The sequence below is a fragment of the Dendrobates tinctorius genome, unplaced genomic scaffold, assembly GCF_039654945.1.
Source record: "Dendrobates tinctorius isolate UK_male_01 unplaced genomic scaffold, ASM3965494v1 ptg000143l, whole genome shotgun sequence".
In the NCBI taxonomy this organism is placed as follows: Eukaryota; Metazoa; Chordata; class Amphibia; order Anura; family Dendrobatidae; genus Dendrobates; species Dendrobates tinctorius.
In genome coordinates, this window is record NW_027361810.1 from 44,115,218 (window position 1) to 44,138,570 (window position 23,353).

A 23,353-nucleotide genomic window follows, 5' to 3' on the forward strand; every position below is an offset into this window, starting at 1 on the left:
CTAACAGGTCAAGGAAATTCTTATCCTCTCTTGCTGACAACTTTATCTTCCAAAAGGTAAGGGAGAAAACAAGGGGAACTGCTACCTTGGATCTAATCCTTATAAACAGGGAGGAAATGGTTGAGGAGGTAAAAGTGGCTGGGACCCTAGGAGGTAGCGACCATGCTATTTTAGAATTTTGGATAACTAGAGGCGGAAGACCTGTGAAGACTCAGACGTCAAGGTTAGATTTCAGAAAGGCAGATTTTAAGGGATTCAGAAAGAGAATTGGAGGGATCCAATGGCTGGATATCCTTAAAGACAAAAATGTCCAGGAAGGATGGGAAATCTTGAAAAATGAAATTCTCAAAGCACAGTTGTTAACAATTCCGAAAAGAGGGAATAATAGGAAGCATTTAAGGAAACCAGGATGGATGAACACAGAACTTAAGCACATGTTAAAAAGGAAGAAAAAAATGTTTATAAAATGGAAAGAGGGAGGCATATCTAAAGAAGAATATAATGCTGTCTGCAGAACCTGCAGGGCACAAATCAGATTATCTAAAGCTGAAAATGAATTGAGGCTTGCAAGAGATGTCAAAAGCAATAATAAAGGATTTTGGGGATATGTCAAAAGTAAAAGAAAAGTCAAAGATGCTATAGGATTTTTACAGGATGAAAATGATGAAATGGTAAGACAGGATGTTGAGAAGGCTGAACTTTTAAATTCCTATTTTGCATCTGTTTTCTCTCAGAAAGGAAATGTAACATCAACTGTTATTAACTGTCCTATTAAGGGAATAGAAGAATCCAGGATATCTATAAACAGAAAGATAGTGAGGAAACACTTAGCTATCCTAAATGAATTCAAGTCTCCAGGTCCAGATGAATTACACCCCAGAGTACTGAAGGAGATAGCAGAAGAAATTTTTGAACCCCTCTCCATAATCTTTGAAAATTCTGGAGAACAGGAGAAGTACCAGAAGACTGGAGAAGAGCAAATGTTGTTCCTATCTTCAAAAAGGGGAAGAAGGTGGACCCAGGTAACTATAGGCCGGTGAGTCTGACTTCTATACCAGGAAAGATCTTTGAACAAATTATTAAAGAACATGTATGTCAATACCTGGATAAGAATGAAGTGATTAAACAGAGTCAGCATGGGTTTGTAACTAATAAGTCATGTCAGACTAACTTAATTTCCTTCTATGACGGTATCACTGATTGGGTGGATCAAGGAAATGCTGTAGATATAGTATATCTTGACTTCAGCAAAGCATTTGACAAAGTCTCTCATACAATCCTTATTGAAAAAATGACTAAGTATGGAATGGACAAGGCAACTGTTAGGTGGATTCATAACTGGCTTAGTGATCGGACCCAAAGAGTGGTCGTAAATGGCTGCACATCCAGTTGGAAGAATGTCTCAAGTGGGGTACCACAGGGCTCTGTCCTGGGCCCTGTATTGTTCAACATCTTTATAAACGATTTAGATGAAGGAATTGAGGGTAAACTGATTAAATTTGCTGATGACACAAAGCTAGGAGGGATAGCTAATACTAGAGAAGAGAGAGAGAGAGAGGATTCAAAAAGATTTAAATAAACTGGAGAAGTGGGCAGCAACTAACAGAATGGTTTTTAACAGGGAGAAATGCAAAGTACTACATCTGGGCAATAAAAATGAAAAAAGCATATACAGAATGGGAGGAATAGGGCTAAGTGACAGCACATGTGAAAAAGACTTGGGTATACTAATAGATCACAGACTGAATATGAGTCAACAGTGTGATGCAGCAGCAAAAAAGGCAAATGCAATTCTAGGATGTATTAACAGAAGCATACAGTCTAGATCACGTGAAGTCATTATTTCCCTCTACTCCTCTTTGGTCAGACCTCATCTGGAATATTGTCCAGTTTTGGGCACCACATTTTAAAAAGGACATCAACAAACTGGAGCAAGTTCAGAAAAGAGCGACCAGAATGGTGACCGGTCTGCAAACCCTGTCTTATGAGGAAAGGTTGCAGGATTTGGGAATGTTTAGTTTGCAAAAGAGAAGACTGAGAGGAGACTTAATAGCTGTCTACAAATATCTAAAGGGCTGTCACATTGTAGAAGGATCAACTTTATTCTCATTTTCACAAGGAAAGAGTAGAAGCAATGGGATGAAACTGAATGGGAGGAGACACAGATTAGATATTAGAAAAAACTTTTTGACAGTTAGAGTGATCAATGAGTGGAACAGGCTGCCACGAGAAGTGGTGAGTTCTCCTTCAATGGAAGTCTTCAAACAGAGGCTGGGCAGACATCTGACTGGGATGATTTAGCGAATCCTGCTTTGAGCAGGGGGTTGGACCAGATGGCCCAGGAGGTCCCTTCCAACGCTACGATTCTATGATTCTACTGGTTTCTACTTTTAAGTCAAAAGTGAATTCAGAAGTAATGAGAAATAAAGGAAGGACTTGCACCTTTTCCTACTGGATCCACTTCTTGCTTTGGTACATAAACTGCCACAAGAACAGCAGTAACTTTAGCCTTAGACCCAAGCTGCACGGCATGCAGGGTGTTATGTGCTGCTGAGCTACACAGCAAAGCTATGAAAAATGTATCCGCCGGTACCTTTTTTGTCGGAGATGAATGTGGAACCCACCCTCAAGGTGACTCGCCTCAGTCTAACCTTGTACACTATTCCTATTTGGATTCACTATATACTGTATGCTAATTGATGTGCTACTCTGTACATTTATTGCAACTGGCTGCAAGTTTTATCTGATCAGAACCTGTTGTGTAACCGCTGCAAAACGTTAAGTATTCCACTGTAAAGTGTCAAAATGACGCTGTCATAGAAAAATTTCTGCAATGGGAGGCGAGGCGCTACTTGATGGGTGTTGCGTGCAGCAGCATAACCTGCTGATAAATGTTCTGTGCCCCTTCTTTACAGCATCAGCAGCACTCCTCACCTGCCAATTGAAAAGTGAGAGGTGTCAGATAAGCTCCCTTACCCCCCCCCCCCCCCCCCAAAAAAAAAAAAAAAAAATAAACTTCAGCTTCAGACAATCTATGGTGCAGTCACTGGGAATATATGGAGTCACATAAAGGACGTATAATTGTTAGAAACCAAATATATGAAGAGCATGTAGTGAAAGAGTGGTTGAATTTCACAATTTTTGTTGACATGGATGTGACAGAAGTCTGTATTTTAAGGGGATCCTGTCATCTTATGCTGCCCAAACCACAGGCTTCATAAATTGTAGCCTAGCTGTGAAAATATAGTTATAAGATCTGGCCAATTTCGGCAGCATGAATCAGAAGACTGATCACCTTTTAATCCAAGGGTATTTCAATTTTTGTGTTTTTTGCTCCCCTTCTTCCCAGAGCTATACCTTTTTTTTTTTTTCTGTCAATATGGCCATGTGAGGGCTTGTTTTTTGCAGGACAAGTTGTAATTTTGAACGATACCATTGGCTTTAACATATCATGTACTGAAAAAAGGGAAGAAAAATTCCGAGTGTAGTGAAATTGTAAAAATGTGCAGTTCTACAGTTGTTGGTTTTTTTTTGTTTTTTTTTAACTATGTCCACTAAAAGCTAAAACTGACCTGCCATTATGATTCTCCAGTTCATTACAAGTTCATAGACTCCAAATATGTCAAGTTTCTTTTTTTTTTTTTGCTAGCAGGTGCGTAAAAGAACCACCTATGGCTGCTGTTTTTTGGCACCAGGTTAGAGAAGGCTGGCTTTATATAAAGCTGGGAAATTGCATCACCTGTCCTTTTCTAACGATGATGGTGAACAAGGAAAACCCTACAGGCGAACTAAAGTCTGAAACCTTGGTCAAAGTTACAGGTGCATCTCACAAAATTAGAATATCATCAAAAAGTTAATTTATTTCAGTTCTCCAATACAAAAGGTGAAACTCGCATATAGAGTCATTACAAACAGAGTGGACTATTTCACGTGTTTACTTCTGTTAATGTTGATGATTATGGCTTACAGCCAATGGAAACCCAAAAGTCATTATCTCAGTAAATTAGAATAATTTATAACACCAGCTTGAAAAAATGATAAAATACGAAATGTTGGCCTACTGAAATGTATGTTCAGTAAATGCACTCAATACTTGGTCGGGGGCTCCTTTGGTATTAATTACTGCATCAATGCGGCGTTGCATGGAGGCGATCAGCCTGTGGCACTACTGAGGTGTCATGGAATCCCAGGTTGCTTTGATAGTAGCCTTCAGCTCATCTGCATTGTTGGGTCTGGTATCTCTCATCTTCCTCTTGATAATACCCCATAGATTCTCTATGGGGTTAAGGTCAGGCGAGTTTGCTGGTCAGTCAAGTACAGTGATACTGTTGTTTATAAACCAGGTATTGGTACTTTTGGCAGTGTGGACAGGGGCCAAGTCCTGCTGGAGAATGAAATTTCCATCTCCAAAAAGCTTGTCGGGAGAGGGAAGCACTCTAAAATTTCCTGGTAGATGGCTGCGCTGACTTTGGTCTTGATAAAACACAGTGGACCTATACCAGCAGATGACATGGCTCCCCAAACCATCACTAATTGTGGAAACTTCACACTAGACCTCAAGCAGCTTGGATTGTGGCCTCTCCACTATTCCTCCAGACTCTGGGACCTTGATTTACAAGGTCGAATTGGCTCCTTATATATTTATTTTCATAAAGTCCAAGCGGGTGTTAATCAAATTTTTTTTTTTCTTAACGGGGGGTGTGTACTTCTTCCTCTTGTATGATCCTGTCCAATCATAAGCAGGCAGCAACACTCAGGGGAAGAAGAGCACACCCCCACCATAGCTTACAGCAGATTTCTCAGTGTGTGAGATGTAAGTTTACAGCTTTCCTGCATTATTAGGAAGTGCTGGGAGGAGAGCACAGATGACTCACACCTATCAGATAAGTTTGCATTAGCCAGTGAAAAATATCCAATAACACCCACTTGGTTTTAAAGGGAACCTGTCACCCCCTCAGGGAGTTTAAGTAAAAGAGCCACCTTCAGCAGCACTAAGGCTAGTTTCACACTAGCGTTAGGAGGCGCAGTGCACGGCCACCGTGCAGTTCCGCCCCCGCCGGTCAGCTCCTCCTATGGACGTATGACGACGCATGCGACCTGCGTACTCTATCTTTAGCATTGGGTGCACAGGCCGTGCGCTGGTATGCTTTTGGCGGCGAATGCACCCTTTTGACGGTGCGCCAAACGCACCGTGTTGCATTTTGGTGCGCTCGGCGCACCGTCTAAAGGGAGCATGCGCTGCCAAAAGCATACCAGCGCACGGCCTGCGTACCCAATGCTAAAGATAGGGTACGCAGGTCGCATGCAGCTTCATGCGCCCATAGGAGGAGCTGACCGGAGGGGGCACGGCAGGGGTCGGCGCTGTACTGCGGCCGTGCGCTGCGCCTCCTAACGCTAGTGTAAAACCAGCCTAAGGCTGCATTCTGTGAAGGTGGCTCTTTTTCTGACCCCTAGTAATGCTGAAATATCGACTTTTATAAATAGGTCCTCATACCTGTAATGCGTCACATAGCTATGGTGTGTCCCCCTGTATCAGCCGCGTACCATCCGTCCATCATGCCGCTTGTCTTGTGTCTGGGCGCCGCGCACCATCCCCCTGTGTGCCGCCTCCTGGTTTGTATGCTGGTGCCTGCGCTGTGACAAGAGTTCTCGGGCATGCGTAGTGCGAGCTGCCCGAGAACCGACATCAGGCTGTTGCGGAGGCCCCAGATCCCGCCCCGCAGTGTGTTATGATGTATTCACACTGCGGGCCTGGGACCTCCGCAACACGCAGATGCAATAGCCTGATGCTGGTTCTCGGGCGGCGCGCACTGCGCATGCCCGAGAACTCTTGTCACAGCGCAGGCGCCAGCATACAAACCAGGGGGATGGTGGGCGGCGCCCAGACACAAGACAAGGGGCATGATGGACGGATGGTAGGCGGCTGATACAGGGGGACACACCATACCTATGGGACGCATTACAGGTATGAGGAGCTACTTATAAAAGTCGATATTTCAGTGTTACTAGGGGTCAGAAAAAGAAGAGCCACCTTCACAGAATGCAGCCTTAGGGTCCCGTTTCACATAGCGACGCACCAGCGATCCAGACAACGATACGACCTGGTAAGGATCGCTGGTGCGTTGTCACACAGCAGCTATTCTGAACGATTCCAGCCTGAGTTCTGCGTCACCATCAAGGTCGCTCGTCGGCATCAAACACAGCGATGCATGCTGGCCAGCGGGATGCCGACGATGAAAAAATGGCCCAGGATATTCGAGCACGATCAGCGATATCCAGCGGGTGGGGGGGGCGGTCGCTGCTATGTGTCACATGTGGCGAGATCGCTGTTGCGTCACAAAATCTGTGACATATCAGTGATCTCGCTATGTGAGACGGGGCCTTTAGTGCTGCTGAAGGTGGCTCTTAATAGCTGTCTACAAATATCTAAAGGGCTGTCACATTGTAGAAGGATCAACTTTATTCTCATTTGCACAAGGAAAGACTAGAAGCAATGGGATGAAACTGAATGGGAGGAGACACAGATTAGATATTAGGAAAAACTTTTTGACAGAGTGATCAATGAGTGGAACAGGCTGCCACGAGAAGTGGTGAGTTCTCCTTCAATGGAAGTCTTCAAACAGAGGCTGGACAGACATCTGACTGGGATGATTTAGCGAATCCTCCTTTGAGCAGGGGGTTGGACCAGATGGCCCAGGAGGTCCCTTCCAACTCTACGATTCTATGATTCTATGATTTAACTTACAAAAGCCCTGGGGGGGTGGTGACAGGTCCCCCTTAAAGAAAACTAACTCATTATGTGCCAAATACTTGCATTTCTGAGACTTGAGTAGAACTAGGTTTGTACAGCTGTGTAAGCAAATATTTTCATTCATGGACTGCAAACGGATATTTTTAAAAATGGTAAATTAAAAGAACAATACGTTTTTTTATTTTTCAAATTTTACCAAGTATAATAGGTGCATTTCTGTTATTACATTTGGCCCTACTTCACGCAAATTATCCTCATGTCACCTTCTTCATACATGGTCATCATAATTTCTTGATATGTATGTCAATCATAAAACTGGAGCATCCATCACAAATTTAGTTTAGCGCCTTATGGGACATATCGTACAGAATACAAAGCAAAGACAAAGGCACTGCCACTTTTCTTGCACATTACGTGGAAAAATATGATTCAAAGCTTTTTGGAAAGTTGCATAAGGGTATATACACATGTCTTATACTCGCATCTTTTTTATACAAGAAGACGCTTCAGGAAAACACCGGCGGTGTCTTCACTGGAGCTTCTGTCTTGACGTATTTTTGTAGTGGATTTATTATTCACACGGGTGTGTGTATGTGTATATCTACAGTACAGACCAAAAGTTTGGACACACCTTCTCATTCAAAGAGTTTTCTTTATTTTCATGACTATGAAAATTGTAGATTCACTCTGAAGGCATCAAAACTATGAATTAACACATGTGGAATTATATAATTAACAAAAAAGTGTGAAACAACTGAAAATGTCTTATATTCTAGGTTCTTCAAAGTAGCCACCCTTTGCTTTGATTTCTGCTTTGCACACCCTTGGCATTCTCTTGATGAGCTTCAAGAGGTAGTCACCGGAAATGGTTTTCACTTCACAGGAGTGCCCTGTCAGGTTTAATAAGTGGGATTTCTTGCCTTGTAAATGGAGTTGGGACCATCAGTTGTGTTGTGCAGAAGTCTGGTGAATACACAGCTGATAATCCTACTGAATAGACTGTTAGCTGCTTTTTTTCTTGCCATAATACAAATTCTAAGTAAAGAAAAAACAAGTGGCCATCATTACTTTAAGAAATGAAGGTCAGCCAGTCCGAAAAATTGGGAAAACTTTGAAAGTGTCCCCAAGTGCAGTGGCAAAAACCATCAAGCGCTACAAAGAAACTGTTTCACATGAGGACCGCCCCAGGAAAGGAAGACCAAGAGTCACCTCTGCTGCAGAGGTTAAGTTCATCCTAGTCACCAGCCCCAGAAATCCAGAAATTGCAGGTTAACAGCAGCTCAGATTGGAGACCAGGTCAATGCCACACAGTTCTAGCAGCAGACATCTCTACAACAACTGTTAAGAGGAGACTTTGTGCAGCAGGCCTTCATGGTAAAATAGCTGCTAGGAAACCACTGCTAAGGACAGGCAACAAGCAGAAGAGACTTGTTTGGGCTAAAGAACACAAGGAATGGACATTAGACCAGTGGAAATCTGTGCTTTGGTCTGATGAGTCCAAATTTGAGATCTTTGGTTCCAACGACCGTGTCTTTGTGCCACCTAGAAAAGATGAACGGATGGACTCCAAACACACCTCCAGGCTGTGTAAGGGCTATTTGACCAAGAAGGAGAGTGATGGGGTGCTACGCCAGATGAACTGGCCTCCACAGTCACCAGACCTGAACCCAGTCGAGATGGTTTGGGGTGAGCTGGACCACAGAGTGAAGTCAAAAGGGCCAACAAGTGCTAAGCATCTCTGGGAACTCCATCAAGACTGTTGGAAGACCATTTCCGGTGACTACCTCTTGAATCTCATTAAGAGAATGCCAAGAGTGTGCAAAGCAGTAATCAAAGCAAAAGGTGGCTACCAGAGTTGAGCGACTTTGGTCGGATCGGGTTTCATGAAACAAAATTTGTTTCAGATGAAACTGGTCCGACTAGGGCAAAAAAAGTCGGAGTTTCGTCTGAAACACGACCCCAATGCAAGTCAATGGGGAATAAAAGTCGGCATTGAGTGGATGAATGTCATCCGCTCAATGCCGACTTTTATTCCCCATTGACTTGCATTGGGGTCGGGTTTCGGACGAAACTTAGACTTTTTTTTTGCCCTAGTCGGACCAGTTTCATCTGAAACAAATTTTGTTTCATGAAACCCGATCCAACCAAAGTTGCTCAACTCTAGTGGCTACTTTGAAGAACCTAGAATATGACATTTTCAGTTGTTTCACACTTTTTTGTTAATGATATAATTCCACGTGTTAATTCATAGTTTTGATGCCTTCAGAGTGAATCTACAATTTTTATAGTCGTGAAAATAAAGAAAACTCTTTGAATGAGAAGGTGTGTCCAAACTTTCGGTCTGTACTGTAGATATAGAAATATATAGATATAACGGCTTCCAAGCGGATGTGAGGTCTCTTCTTTTAGTCTCTTGACAGTTTACGAAGCTTGAAGCAGTAAAAATAAGTAACAAAAGACAGAACATACGACTAGCAAGTTCTTTTGAAAATCCTGTGCGTATGATCATTTTTTTTAAACTTTTTTATTAAAAGCACTTTCTCAGGAGGGTTCTAGGTGAAATCCTCCTGAAAAAGACTCCGTGTTCATTTTCGCTTAAAAAGACTTTGCATGAAATCAGAAAATACTTAAGTGTTATTACTATTTTGGGGGGGAACACTGACAATGAACAGAATACATTTACGCTGTTGACAGTCATCACTCAATAGTGTGGATCTGGAGTCCAAGGAGAGCATAGTCCATAGTTTCATATTTTGAAGTCGGTAGCTCCATCAGCTCCCTTCCAATGCAGACATAATGTGCACCTTGCCTTAGGGAGATGCTGAGGATAAGTTTTTAATGAATATAATTTATTTTCAGATTCTCTTTTTTTTTTTTTTTTTTTTTTTTTTTTTTATATATACATGTACACACAGTACTAAGTATCAGTAGTGGAGTGCTGTCACGCAAGGAGCACTATCTCCATAGAGGACACCTGTGATAAGTACAAGGCTTTGTTCACATGTTGCAGAAACATCTGTGACTGAATAATTTGTTACATGAATCAGAATTACTTTGTTTCTGCAGCTTGTGCATGGATTTTTTCATTTTTATGACTCACCAATTTATTATGTTTCTGTCTTAGGTCTCAATACTATGGAAAAGAAGTTGGCTGAGTATAAATGTAACACAAATGAAGTCATTAAGTTGAAATTGGGTGAGTATAAACCGTCTAGGGGTAGCTATGCTTGCTATCCATAATAACAAATACAGTGCAAATTTAAAGGGGTTTTCTGGTCTTCTGAGAAGTCTGCAGATTTCTTAATTCTGACAGCGAGTAGTTTACATACTGTCAGGATTCACAGGTATTGATGTGAGAGCAGACTGACAGGAGACCACAATTGTATACATTCGGTCACATGCTGACTAAACACGCTAGTTTTTCTCAATTCGGCTGTATTGATACAAGCCTGGCATGTCTAATCGGATTGTGGCCGGAATTAAGCAAATAACATCCTCACCAGGAATCCTGACAGCCTGCGCACCTCTCGCTCTATCAGAAAACCTCTTTAACACTATATTCTTTTGTTAATGGCTGTATGCTTTGGAGACCGACCACTCCTTCTACATGGCAGAAAATGCACAGTGCTTGCAAGCATTTTTTGATTGATCTTGTAAGCACTGTTTTGAGGATTGACAAGATCGCCGGAGCGTGCCATTACCTCTTAATCCAGTCCAGCTTCAGCTCTAGGCATGCATGGTAGATGGTGGCAGTGGTCTAGGTAACACTCTGAAAACCAGTCTTAATACCTCAAGAATGGCTGCAAACTTTAATTAGCATCATTTGCAAAAGTACTTATGATTTCAAGCACTATATCAGCTACGATGGTGGGAGTAACCCTTCAAGGATGCTGACTTTGTCACGCAACTGTTTTTTATAAAGTTTGGCCATTCCCTGTGAACAAAAAAATCCCTGATCAGGCAAGCGGGTCCTCCATGTTTGCCTATTCTGCGCTCTTCCTACCTCCTTTTACCTGCTGGCTCTTCTGAGTAGGAGGCCTAGCCGCGACATGCCTGCATCCTGCTTTAATCGGAAGAGGCGTCATGGATGCCAGTGACTAGGTGGAAGTTCACAGGACTATAGTCCGGTCAGGCATGGACTACCATTGTGGCCACTGGACTCGGGATCCTGCAAATCTTCTTGGTCAACTTTACTATCTACATTATATTTTCAGAAACCAGAGCTATGTGAACAGGACTGGGTCAGGATTGTTTTTTGCCTTTAGATTCGGATAATGTTTCAAGTCTTTGACAGCAAGCAGAAGCATTAACATGGAATCAGTCTGTGTGAATGACGGCAATGTTAGAAGAGTTGTGAACATGTGTGCGCTCATAGAACCTTTTCTAGTACGCTTTTGTTTCTAACACTTTATTTTACCTTCTACTTCACACCAGTGCGCTTTCCTGATGATATTGATGATGATGGTACAACATTTACTCCAGAGTTCAGTCACCAGATATTTGGAGATGAGTAAGTAGTATAGAAAGATTCCTGATTAATAAGTTTCTGTTATAGAAGTAACAGCTAAAAATAAGTTACTCAACTAGCTTGCTCTGTGAGTGCAACTAAATATTCATCTCCCCTGCATATGGGTAGACAAAACACTTGAATTTCTGTGTCCTTTTTAACCTCTTTGCGACCTTAGACTTATAGCTACATCCAAGATCGTGTCCCTGCCTTTGATGCGGGCTCCTGTGCTGAGCCTGCATCTTTCCCTGCACATGACAGCTGATCTGATGTGCCTACAACAGCCGCTGCTGGAGCAGAGATCCACCCACCGCTGTTAACAAGTTAAATGCTGCTGTCAATCACTGACAGCGCCATTTGCCACTCGCCGGCCGAAAGCTTGTCCTAAGACCCGCCCTTCAGTGCCCAGTCACGTGATCGCGGGGCGCCGATGGGTTGTCATGACAGCCAGGGGTCTGCTGAAGACCCCCATGCCTGTCATTGTGAATTTCCTATGAACGCCAGGCCGTGGCTGACATATTTTTAGGAGATTGTGATTTCTGCTACACATAACAGTGCTGAAGCCCTGCTATGTATAGCACAAGCGATCGGACAATCGCAGCTTCAAATCTCTTTAGGGGGACTATTAAATACCGTCAAAAAAGGGGAAAAAAGTTTTAAGATCTGAAAAAACACAAGTTCAAATTGCCCCATTTTGCCCCATTGAAAATAAAACAATTTGATACCAAACGTGTTTTGTTTTTTTTTAAGTTAAAAAATTTCCAATCTATCAAAATATAAAGTAAATTAATCTGATCGGTAAACTGCAATGAGAAAAGAAATGTAAACGCTAGAAGTACTATTTTTTTTTTTTTTTTTTTTTTGGCTGCCACAACATTGCAATAAGACAATCAATACATTGTGTGTACTCCAAAACAATATCAATAAAACCATCAGCTTGGCACAAAAAAACAAGCCCTCACCTGGCCCCAGATCACAAAAATGGAGACGCTACGGTCTCGGAAAATGGCGAAATAAGTGATTTTACGTTTTTTTTCTTAAAATTTTTTTTCTGCCACTCTATTAGAAAATAATCTACCGTATATACTCGTGTATAAGCCGAGATTTTCAGCCAATTTTTTTGGGCTGAAAGTCCCCCTCTCGGCTTATACACGAGTCATATACCGGGGGGGATCGGTGGGGGAGGGGGAGCGGGGGTGTCAGCGGGGGTGCGCATATTTAATGAGCGGGTACCACGTGACCGCTGAACCAGGAAGAGAGCAGCGCCGACAACATGGAACAAGCTGGGGAGCTGCAGAGACGAGCGCCAGGACCCGGTGAGTATGAACGGGGGGTTGGGGGGTATATTCACCTGTCCCTGCGCTCTGCTGTCTTGCGTCCTCTGCAGTGACATTCAGGTCAGAGAGCGCTATCGTTCTCTGCCAGCACAGTCACTGCAGAGCGCAACGCTGATGAGCAGGGGGCAGCGACTGAGGTGAGTATACAGGTTTTTTTTTTTTTTTTAAGGGAGGCAGCAGCAACTTGATGGGGCCACTCACTGTGCAGCAAAGCTGGGGCCACTCACTGTGCAGCAAAGCTGGGGCCACTCACTGTGCAGCAAAGCTGGGGCCACTCACTGTGCAGCAAAGCTGGGGCCACTCACTGTGCAGCAAAGCTGGGGCCACTCACTGTGCAGCAAAGCTGGGGCCACTCACTGTGCAGCAAAGCTGGGGCCACTCACTGTGCATGATAACTGGGGCCACTCACTGTGCAGCAAAGCTGGGGCCACTCACTGTGCAGCAAAACTGGGGCCACTCACTGTGCAGCAAAACTGGGGCCACTCACTGTGCAGCAAAACTGGGGCCACTCACTGTGCAGCAAAACTGGGGCCACTCACTGTGCAGCAAAACTGGGGCCACTCACTGTGCAGCAAAACTGGGGCCGCTCACTGTGCAGCAAAACTGGGGCCGCTCACTGTGCAGCAAAACTGGGGCCGCTCACTGTGCAGCAAAACTGGGGCCGCTCACTGTGCAGCAAAGCTGGGGCCGCTCACTGTGCAGCAAAGCTGGGGCCGCTCACTGTGCAGCAAAGCTGGGGCCGCTCACTGTGCATCGATAACTGGGGCCGCTCACTGTGCACCCTCGGCTTATACACGAGTCATTAAGTTTTCCCAGTTTTTTGTGGCAAAATTAGGGGGGTTGGCTTATACTCGAGTATATACGGATTCATGTTTGGTATATGCATATTCGTATTGGCCTGGGGAATCCTAATGGCAGGTCAGTTTTAGCATTTAGTGAAATTGGTAAATAAAAAAGGATTGTGGAATTGCACTTTTTTGCAATTTCACCTCACTTGGAATTTTTTTGTTTTCAAATACATTATATGGTAAAATCAGTCGTGCCATTCAAAAGTACAACTCACACGACCATATTGACTGAAAAATAACTTTTTTTTATGTCTCTGGGAAGAAGTGGAGGAAAAAAAAATGGAAATTGTCTTAGGGTAACGAGATTAAAACATTTTCTATCCCTTATTTTAGTTATTGCATATTGATCTAGTATATACTAATGAGTAAATGTTCTGGAATTCCTGTAAACATTATATTTTTTTTTTTTTTTCTTTTGTCATGTCAGTGAGGTGGCTTTCGGATATAAGGGTTTGCAGATTTTACTTTACTACAGCGCTGGAAACTTATCCACCATGTTCCGTATCCATTACACCTCCAAAGTCGATGAAAAGTTTGAAGAGGTCCAAGTAAGTGGTGCTGGTTTTTTTTCGTTCTTTACTTTAATATTAATATTTCTAATTAGAAATGTTTTTATATAGTCACTGGTACACGATAATCAGATATTGAAGTACCCCATGTATACTCGAGTATAAGCCGAGGCCCCTAATTTTGCCACAAAAACTGGGAAAACTTATTGACTCGAGTATAAGTCGAGTCGGTGGGAAATGCTGCAGCTACTGGTAAATTTTAAAAATAAAAATAGATACCAATAAAAGTAAAATTGAGACATCAGTAGGTTAAATGTTTTTGAATATCCATATTGAATCAGGAGCCCCATATAATGCTCCATACCGTTCATGATGGGCCCCATAAGATGCTCCATACAAAAATATGCCCCATATAATGCTGCACAAAGGTTAATAATGGCCCCATAAGATTCACCTGTTCCACCGCCGCGCACCACTCTTGTCTTCCGGATCTCTGCAGTTGCGTTCAGGCAGAGGGCCCGCACTAAACACGTCATCGCGCCCTCTGACCTGAACGTCACAGCCAGAGGACGTGGAACGGGGACAGGTGAATATCGCATGGCTCCCCCGTCCTCCCTGTCATACTCACCCCCTCCTGGTACGGTCTCTGCACTGCTTGCTTCTCCGATGGTCTCTGGCCCGGCAGTCCCTTTCAGTGGTCACGTGGTACCGCTCAGTAAAGTAATGAATATGCGCTCCATGCCTATGGGAGTGGAGTGAAGTGCATATTCATTACTTTAGTGAGTGGTACCACGTAACCACTGAATACAGGACGAACTGCAGCGCCGGAGACCATCTGAGAAGCAGGGAAGTGCAGAGACCGCTCCTGGAGGGGATGAGTATGATCTGACAGCCGCCGGCTTCTGCCGCTCCCCCTCCCCCTGCCTACCCCCTGGGACAATGACTCGAGTATAAGCCGAGAGGCACTTTCAGCCTAAAAAATTGAGCTGAAAATCTCGGCTTATACTCGAGTATATTCGGTATATCATCGCTCAGTTTAAAAGTTTCTATGTTTTGTGTGCACAGTTGGTCAGAATAGTCTTTTATATAACTTATTTTTACATGGTTTTATTGCTCTTTTCATTTTTTTGTTTGTCCATCAAGGGACGAAAAAGGCTATTGTTTAATGCGTTTTTTGCACTGCATCTCTAATTTCTGGGCAAATCTGCTCTGTTGAAAGGAATCTGTCTGTAGGATGAGCCCTCCTGACCCATCTATTTGGTCACGCAGGTCATAGGAAGCTGAATAAAATGATACTTGTCAGGAACACCGCACTGCACTTGCTCACTGAGCCAGTGCGCGTGTCCTGAGTAAGACAACCTGTGCTCAGAGATACCTGTGGAGCAGGCAGCAGCAGAGAAGATGTGTGCTTCAGACCCACAGGACCTGAAGCATGTGACTGCTGGGGGCGTGGCCTAAACTCCCGAGAGTTAGCTGCAGGAAAACTCCTAAAATGGTAACTACGGAACAAAGTTACTAATACGAGGCATAGACAGGGAAATAAACCAGATCAGGCCGGGGTCAAAGCACAAGATAGCACGACAATTACCAAAGGACAAGACAGAACGGATAGTTAAGACGTAGCCAAGAAGTCAGAAACCAGAGAAGCAGACATACAGTACAGAATCAACAGGCAAACTCACAACGGGGGACAGAACCGGATCAGAACCATATAAGCAAGCTATAAGACAACGAACAGGCACACAGGGGTCACAACACTCGGCCAAAGGCAAAAGTATAACTGACCGGGATTGGAGTATCTCGGCAATAAAAAGCTCTGCCTGAACCAAAGAGAGGCCACAATAATTAACCCCAGGTGTGCAGGTCAAAGCCTGCACTGAGCTCAAGACATTAACCACTGACGTGCAGGTCAAAACCTGCACTGGCATCATGACAGTACCCCCCTCTCAACGGGGGGCCTCTGGACCCCCAGGCTTCCCTGGGTACTTGGCATGGAAAGCCCGAACCAGGCGATCTGCATGTACAGAGTGAGCAGGGACCCACGAGCGATCCTCCGGTCCATATCCCTTCCAGTGGACCAGGTACTGCAAAGAGCGGCACACCCACCGAGAGACCACAATATATCCAACCTCATACTCCAAGTGATCCTCCACCAACACTGGAGGAACAAAAGACTCGGAGTCCTCCTTGACAGACCCCACGGGTTTCAACAGAGATTTATTCAACACATTGGATATCTTTAAGGAGACGGGGAGACGCAACCTATATGCCACCGGGTTGACTATCTCCACAATCTCGTACGGACCAATGAACTTTGGTCCCAATTTAGCTGACGGTACCTTCAAGTTGAAACGTGTCCCGGGGCCCTCTTTTTGTCAGCAAATTATTTGTACCTCCCCTGGGCCCGAGAGATATTACTCTGGACTTCAGCCCAGAGGTTTTTTAACCATTGCACTGACCCCTCTGCCCCTGGACAACCGGAATCCACCCGTGAAAACTCCCCAAAATGAGGATTAAACCCATAATTGATTAGGAATGGGGACATGTTGGTGGACTGACTGACCCGGTTGTTAAAAGCGTTACCGTTGGCGGAATTCGCATCACACCAATCCTCCTGTCTGGCGGAGGTCAGACACCTGAGAATTTGTTCCAGGGATTGATTGGTGCATTCCGTCTGACCATTACTCTCCGGGTGATATGCCGACGAGAAGGAGAGTGAGATGTCCAATTTCATACAGAATACCCTCCAAAATTTGGCCACAAACTGCACACCTCTGTCAGACACCACATTCAGGGGTACCCCATGCAATCGTACCACATGCTACACGAACAACCTTAACAATGTTTCTGCTGAGGGTAGTGCTGCCAAGGGAATGAAATGGGCTTGTTTTGAAAACCTATCCACCACCACCCAGATCACGGTATTGCCCCTGCAAGGTGGAAGACCGGTAATAGGCCATGGACTCATCTCTCCATGGATTTTATCAGGAACCGGTAAAGGTATGAGTTCCCCAGCTGGCTGGTTATGCGAGCTTTTGGAACGGGCACAAACTCCACAAGCAGCAATGAATTTCTTGATATCGGACCCCAGTGAAGGCCACCAAAAAATCCTGGCTACTGCCTCTCTAGTGGCTATGATACCGGGATGAGCACTCAGCCTAGACTCATGAAACTCTTGCAGAAGTCTAGGCCGCAATAAATCCGGAACAATTTATCCCTTGGCCTGATCGTCGGAGCTAGGAACTGAGGCCTTAAAATTTCTTGTTCCAACTCTGAGACCCCCGCCACTACCACCCCTGGGGGAAGAATGGAGGACGGCGGCTCGGGGGTAGACACCGGGTCAAAACTTCTGGACAGGGCATCCGCTTTAACATTTTTGGACCCTGGTCGAAAAGTAATGGAGAATTGAAAGCGTGAAAAAAAGTGACCAACAGGCTTGTCTAGGAGTAAGCCTCTTAGCAGATTCAGGGTATGCCAAATTTTTGTGATCCGTGATAACAGTGATAGGGTGAGCTGCCCCTTCCAAAAAGTGCCTCCATTCTTTGAATGCCAGCTTGACCGCAAGAAGTTCTCTATTGCCTACATCATAATTTCTCTCGGAGGATGAGAACTTCTTGGAGAAGAAGGCACAGGGTTTGAGATTAGTAAGGGTGGCCGGACCTTGGGACAACACTGCCCCCACCCCTACTTCAGAAGCATCCACCTCCACAATAAATAGTTTGGACGGGTCTGGCTGGACCAACACCGGGGAGGACTTGAAACATTTCTTAAGAGCTGAGAAGGACTCCTTAGCGAGTTCCGACCAATTTTTTACATCAGCCCCCTTCTGGGTAAGATCTCTGAGTGGTTTAACCACTTGAGAGAAACCTTTAATGAATCTCTGGTAATAGTTTGCAAATCCCAAGAAGCGCTGGAGCCCCTTGAGATCATGAGGCTGAACCCAGTCTGCGATCGCCAGCACCTTCTTAGGGTCCATACGAAACCCCTCACAAGATACAATTAGCCTCCAAAAAGACAGTTCCTGTACGAAAAACGAACATTTTTCCAATTTAGCAAACAGGTGGTTCTCCCTGAGTCTCTGGAGTACTGTCTGTAGATGTTGTAAGTGAGACTGACTGTCCGGGGAATACACCAAAATGTCATTCAAATAAATTACAACAAAACGGCCTATCAGGTCAGAAAACACAACATTGATAAAGTTCTGGAAAATAGCGGGGGCATTAGTTAACCCAAAGGGCATAACCAGGTTTTCAAAGAGTCCCTCAGATGTGAGGAACGCAGTTTTCTACTCGTCCCCTTCCTGAACCCTTATCAGGTTGTAGGCCCCCCAGAGATCTAATTTGGAGAACCATTGGGCCCCAGATAACTGGTTACATAGGTCTGGGATGAGGGGAAGTGTTATCCACTTCCCCTCATCCCAGACCTATGTAACCTAACCTAACCTATGTGTTCCTAACCGTTATCTTGTTAAGTTCCCGAAAGTCGAGGCACGGCCGCAAACCACCATCTTTCTTCACAAAGAAGAATCCTGCTGCCACGGGTGACGCAGAAGGCCTGATATGCCCTTTGCGGAGACTCTCAGCTATGTACTCCTTCATGGCTTGGCGCTCAGGCCCGGACAAATTGAACAATCGAGCCATAGGTAACTTGGCTCCGGGTACTAAATCAATGGCACAATCGTAGGGTGTATGTGGTGGCAGCGCCTCAGCCTCGCTTTCGGAAAATACGTCTTCGAAATCCTTCAGGTACTCCGGAATACCTTCCAGACCGACAGACGACACAGATACGGTTTTATCAGAGTTAACAAAAGGCCCCAGGTTACAACACATCTTTAAATCCCCATTGAGTGATCTCCCCCGTCACCCAATCAATGGTAGGATTATGGCGTTGAAGCCAAGGCATCCCCAGTTATCTAGCACAAGACAACTTAGTTTTTCCACATGAGTGGGACCCACTTTCAGAGAAAAAAGTTCAGACCTGAAACAGATACCGTCCCGGGTAAGAGAGGACGAGTCAATTGCCACAAGTTTAACAGGATCCTGAAGTCTGACTGTCCCTATCTTATTAAGAGTCATAATCTGGGCATCAATCAGGTTAACAGCAGAGCCACAGTCAACAAAGGCGGTAGTCTGAACAGGACCATCACCAAGTTCCAGTTCCACCCGAAGCATAATCTTTGCAAGTGAGGGAAAAGGTACCTGAAGGTCTGTCTGGGTAGCCTCCTAGACTACTGCCCAGACCTAGTCGTTTCCCGCCACCTTGGAGGATGAAGGACAGGAGGGGCAGTCCTTCTTTCAGATTCCCCACAATAGAAGCACAACTGCTTCTCCCGGCGTCGTCTTTCCTTTTCCTCACAGGTGACAGCGCTCACCTCCATAGCCACAGGAAGAGTCCGGGTCTCATCTCCACTGGAGAATAATGATGTTTCCAGTTGCATAACGCCTCTAGCCCACAGTCTGCGATCCAGACCGCTTGGGTCATGGCATCCTCCAGGGAGTCAGGTGGAGGATGAAGTGCCAGGGTATCCTTCAGACGTTCACACAGGCCTCTACGGAACAGCCCCCGAAGGGCAGCATCACTCCAAGAAACCTCAGCTGCCCAACGCCTAAATTCAGAACAGAACCACTCGGCCGAGTGCTTCCCATGCCAGACACTCATCATCTTGTCCTCAGCTAAACGCACTCTATCAGGCTCATCATAAATAAGCCCTAAGGCTTCAAAAAACGCATCCCCAGACATTCTCTCAGGGGTAGAAGAGGAAAGCGAAAATGCCCAGGCTTGTGGGGACCCCCTAAGCAGGGACATAACCACCCCCACCCTCTGTTTCTCATCCCCAGAGGAGCGGGGTCTCAAGGAGAAAGAGCATAAAGCCCTCTTTAAATGCTCTAAATTCATTTTTGTCACCAGCAAGCGTATCTGGTAACTTAACCGGGGATTCAGGTGGGACTAAAATGACATCTCTCTTCCCCGCCTGCGGAAAGCACCCCCTGAACCGAGTCCGCAACCTGCCGTTGGGACTGGGCCAGAGCTTGGTGTTCCAAACTTAGCTTCTGCTGCGACTGAGTCAAGCATTTCACCTGCTCAGATAAGGCATGCATTGGGTCCATGCTGCAGAAGTGAGGAGAGAAAAAAAAAAGTTCACGGTCAGTTATAATGTCAGGAACACCGCACTGCACTTGCTCACTGAGCCAGTGCGCGTGTCCTGAGTAAGACAACCTGTGCTCAGAGATACCTGTGTGGAGCGGGCAGCAGCAGAGAAGATGCGTGCTTCTTACCCACAGGACCTGAAGCATGTGACTGCTCGGGGCGTGGCCTAAACTCCCGAGAGTTAGGAGCTGCAGGAAATCTCCTAAAATGGTAACTACGGAACAAAGTTACTAATAGGTATAGACAGGGAAATAAACCAGATCAGGCCGGGGTCAAAGCACAAGATAGCACAACAATTCCCAAAGGGCAAGACAGAACGGATAGTCAAGACGTAGCCAAGATGTCAGAAACCAGAGAAGCAGATATACAGTACAGGATCAACAGGCAAACTAACAACGGGGGACAGAACCGGATCAGAACTTTATAAGCAAGCTATAAGACAACGATCAGGCACACAGGGGTCACAACACTCGCCCAAAGGCAAAAGTATAACTGACAGGGATTGGAGTATCTCAGGGCAATAAAAAGCTCTGCCTGAACCAAAGAGAGGCCACAATAATTAACCCCCAGGTGTGCAGGTCAAAGCCTGCACTGAGCTCAAGACATTAACCCCTGACGTGCAGGTCAAAACCTGCACTGGGATCATGACAATATCATGATATCTGCGATCTGTTATCTTATTCCAGAGAAATTTTTCTTAATATGTAAATGAGCTGTTAAGATCTATTGCCTGAACATGGGTGGATCTCCTTGAGAATTTGTCTCCAGAGCTTTTTTTTTTCCAAGACGAGTGTCATTAACACTGTGAAACGTGTAATGACTGACAGTCTGTGCTCCTAATCTACATGTCTGGCACTGGTAACGCCCCTCTTATTTAAAATAAGTTCTGGAGGCAGATCCTCAGGGAGATCTATGTCTGGCCTATAGATCTTAACCACTCATTTACATATTAAGAAAAACGTGGATTTCTCTGGAATAAAACATTGGATCGCAGATATCAATGTATCATTTTATTCAACTTAATTTTTTTCTGGGTGAAAGTGATTCTTTAACTGGTTAATTTGCACTAATTTGCAGTTTGTCAGATGTCTATGAATAATTGAGAAGTTTTGCCTTTTCCCGAATGCAATGTTGCACATTCATCATTTGACTAAACAATCTGATTTCTTTTTATGGCTACATTTCCATTTACTAGATATTTTGGCCCCAATTCAGCAATTTCGTATTGACGATGGTCCTAGTTGCTCAAATATGTTGACTATTATCTGATCAACTCCACTTTTTTTTTTTTTTTTTTATGAGAGGTCATATACGAGCGCGGCCGACAACGTCATCATCACTTGCATAACTTAAGATGGATGTGTACTCATAGTAACATACTTAACAAGGCCAAAAAAAGACATTTGTCCATATCCAGTTCAGCCTATATTCCGTCAGAATAAATCCTCAGATCTACGTCCTTCTAAAGAACCTACTCATGGAGTACATTATTTACAGCTGAAAGGGGTGCACCTCTTACTGACTTTACTACACCTTACTCCCAACATACTCTTCCATCAAGACTGGCATACAGTATACTGTATCATTCTTGATGATTCGGAGGAGCCATTGTACTTGCCAGGGAGTTTTCTAACAAGGAACAAACTCTTTGGAAGTGTAAGAAAAGTGCCCAATAATTGATCTGATCGCACTACTGAAGAATGCTACAGTGGCCACTAGTTTGTGTGATATCATTACATCAATGCACTTTGGTCAGATTGGTCAAATAAAGAAAGCAAATTGATTGTGTTGGAAATGTTCGCACATAAGTAGTAGTCCGGGGTCATCGGTTAGCCGGTTATTGTTCCCACTTCTGCAATAATTAAATGGTCTGGAGTTAGCAAAGGCAAAGCGTATGTCTCCTTTCTCCGCCAGTAACTTACAGGGGTAGCTGAATGCCGATCTAAGTGCCATTCATCTGCAGGTGCATTGCCTCAACTAAGGGGGATAATGGTTGAAGGACAGGAATTAGTAGCATGTTGTATTAGCCTTTTGTAGCGTATTTTGTCCTAAGCGTCTTAATTTCCCCGATTGAATGGCGAGCAGCGAGAGTGTGGGTTTTGAACTAATACTCATCATGCATGTAAACGGTGTGAAAGGGTTTCGTAGCGAGTGAACACAGAGTGTTCTTGTGTCAGCCCTCGTGGAAATAGATACAATACAAACATTTCAGCCAAACGCCACGTAGACTCCATTGAGTAAAAACCTGGATCCATTGTGTAGTTGCCCTCCCATACTCAGTGAGAACAGAAAGTCCCTGAATGGGGTGCAAGCTCCTTTTTGTTTTTGTTCCATAGGCTGCTAGCTAGGCTTTTAGGGACTGCATTGAAGGGGGCCACGATAAGTTGAGACCAATTCATTATGTTTTATTGCCTGGTGAGATGCAGTAATATGTTATTGTGGAAGTTCATCAAATATTCATGGTTTAAGATAAGTAGTAAAATGTATTCATTCGAGTGGCCCTAGGGGATTTGAAAAGTAATATGGAGTCTGCTCAGCTGACAGTCCATGGGGAGACGGCGCTTGTTTAACAAGCTTACGTCTAATCTCTGATTACCATTTGTCTGAGAGGATTTCCTCCTTTTATTGTTAGAAATCTGCATAAAAACAACTGTTTTTTGAACTTGTAATTCCTTGTAATCCTAAATGGGAGAACTTGACTTGCTCTCCAGTTTTCCTAAATGCAAAGTGAATTTTTTTTTTTTATGTAAAATTCTATTTTAACAAGCTTTTAGGGACACTTTATTATTTATTTTAACCTTTTTATATATTTTTTACTCCTTCCTCTATTCTATAATTCTAATATATTCCCTTTGTCACCAAAGTAGGATTGCACCTGTTTAATGCCCCCATTTTATTTTATTTTTTTTAATTTTTTTTTTTTTTTTTTTTTTTTTTTGTGTCATTTGGCACAAAATAGTTTACTATGTCTTAGGTGTAAATATAGCCCAAAGTCTATATTTTTTTTCCCCAGTTTTGTTTTTTTTATTTTTAGAGGCTACTTTTGGGTTTTTGAAATTCTTGATTGCAAGTATAGCACAACATGAAATGCTATTCTTTGTTAAAATTGCATAAGACTGGAAGGGACGTTGACTGGTTCCATTATGTCAGTGGAGTCAATCTCACCGATCATTTGTACAAGCATATCTTCCATTCTTAATGGACGCCTTTCTTCTGTGCTGTCCTCCTTTTTTTTCCCTGCTGCCTAACAGCTC

The 23,353-nt window shown here is 44.1% G+C and overlaps 1 protein-coding gene across 3 annotated transcripts in view; it reads left to right on the plus strand.

The window, feature by feature from the left end:
• HAT1 (histone acetyltransferase 1) overlaps window positions 1-23,353 on the plus strand; it is a 104,329-nt gene that overhangs the window by 4,252 nt on the left and 76,724 nt on the right. For all 3 annotated transcript variants that reach the window (XM_073545876.1, XM_073545877.1, XM_073545878.1), the window contains exons 2-4: window positions 9,876-9,947; window positions 11,186-11,261; window positions 13,871-13,991. In XM_073545876.1, coding sequence (XP_073401977.1) covers window positions 9,876-9,947; window positions 11,186-11,261; window positions 13,871-13,991 — 269 coding nt within the window. The remainder of the gene's footprint in view (window positions 1-9,875; window positions 9,948-11,185; window positions 11,262-13,870; window positions 13,992-23,353) is intronic.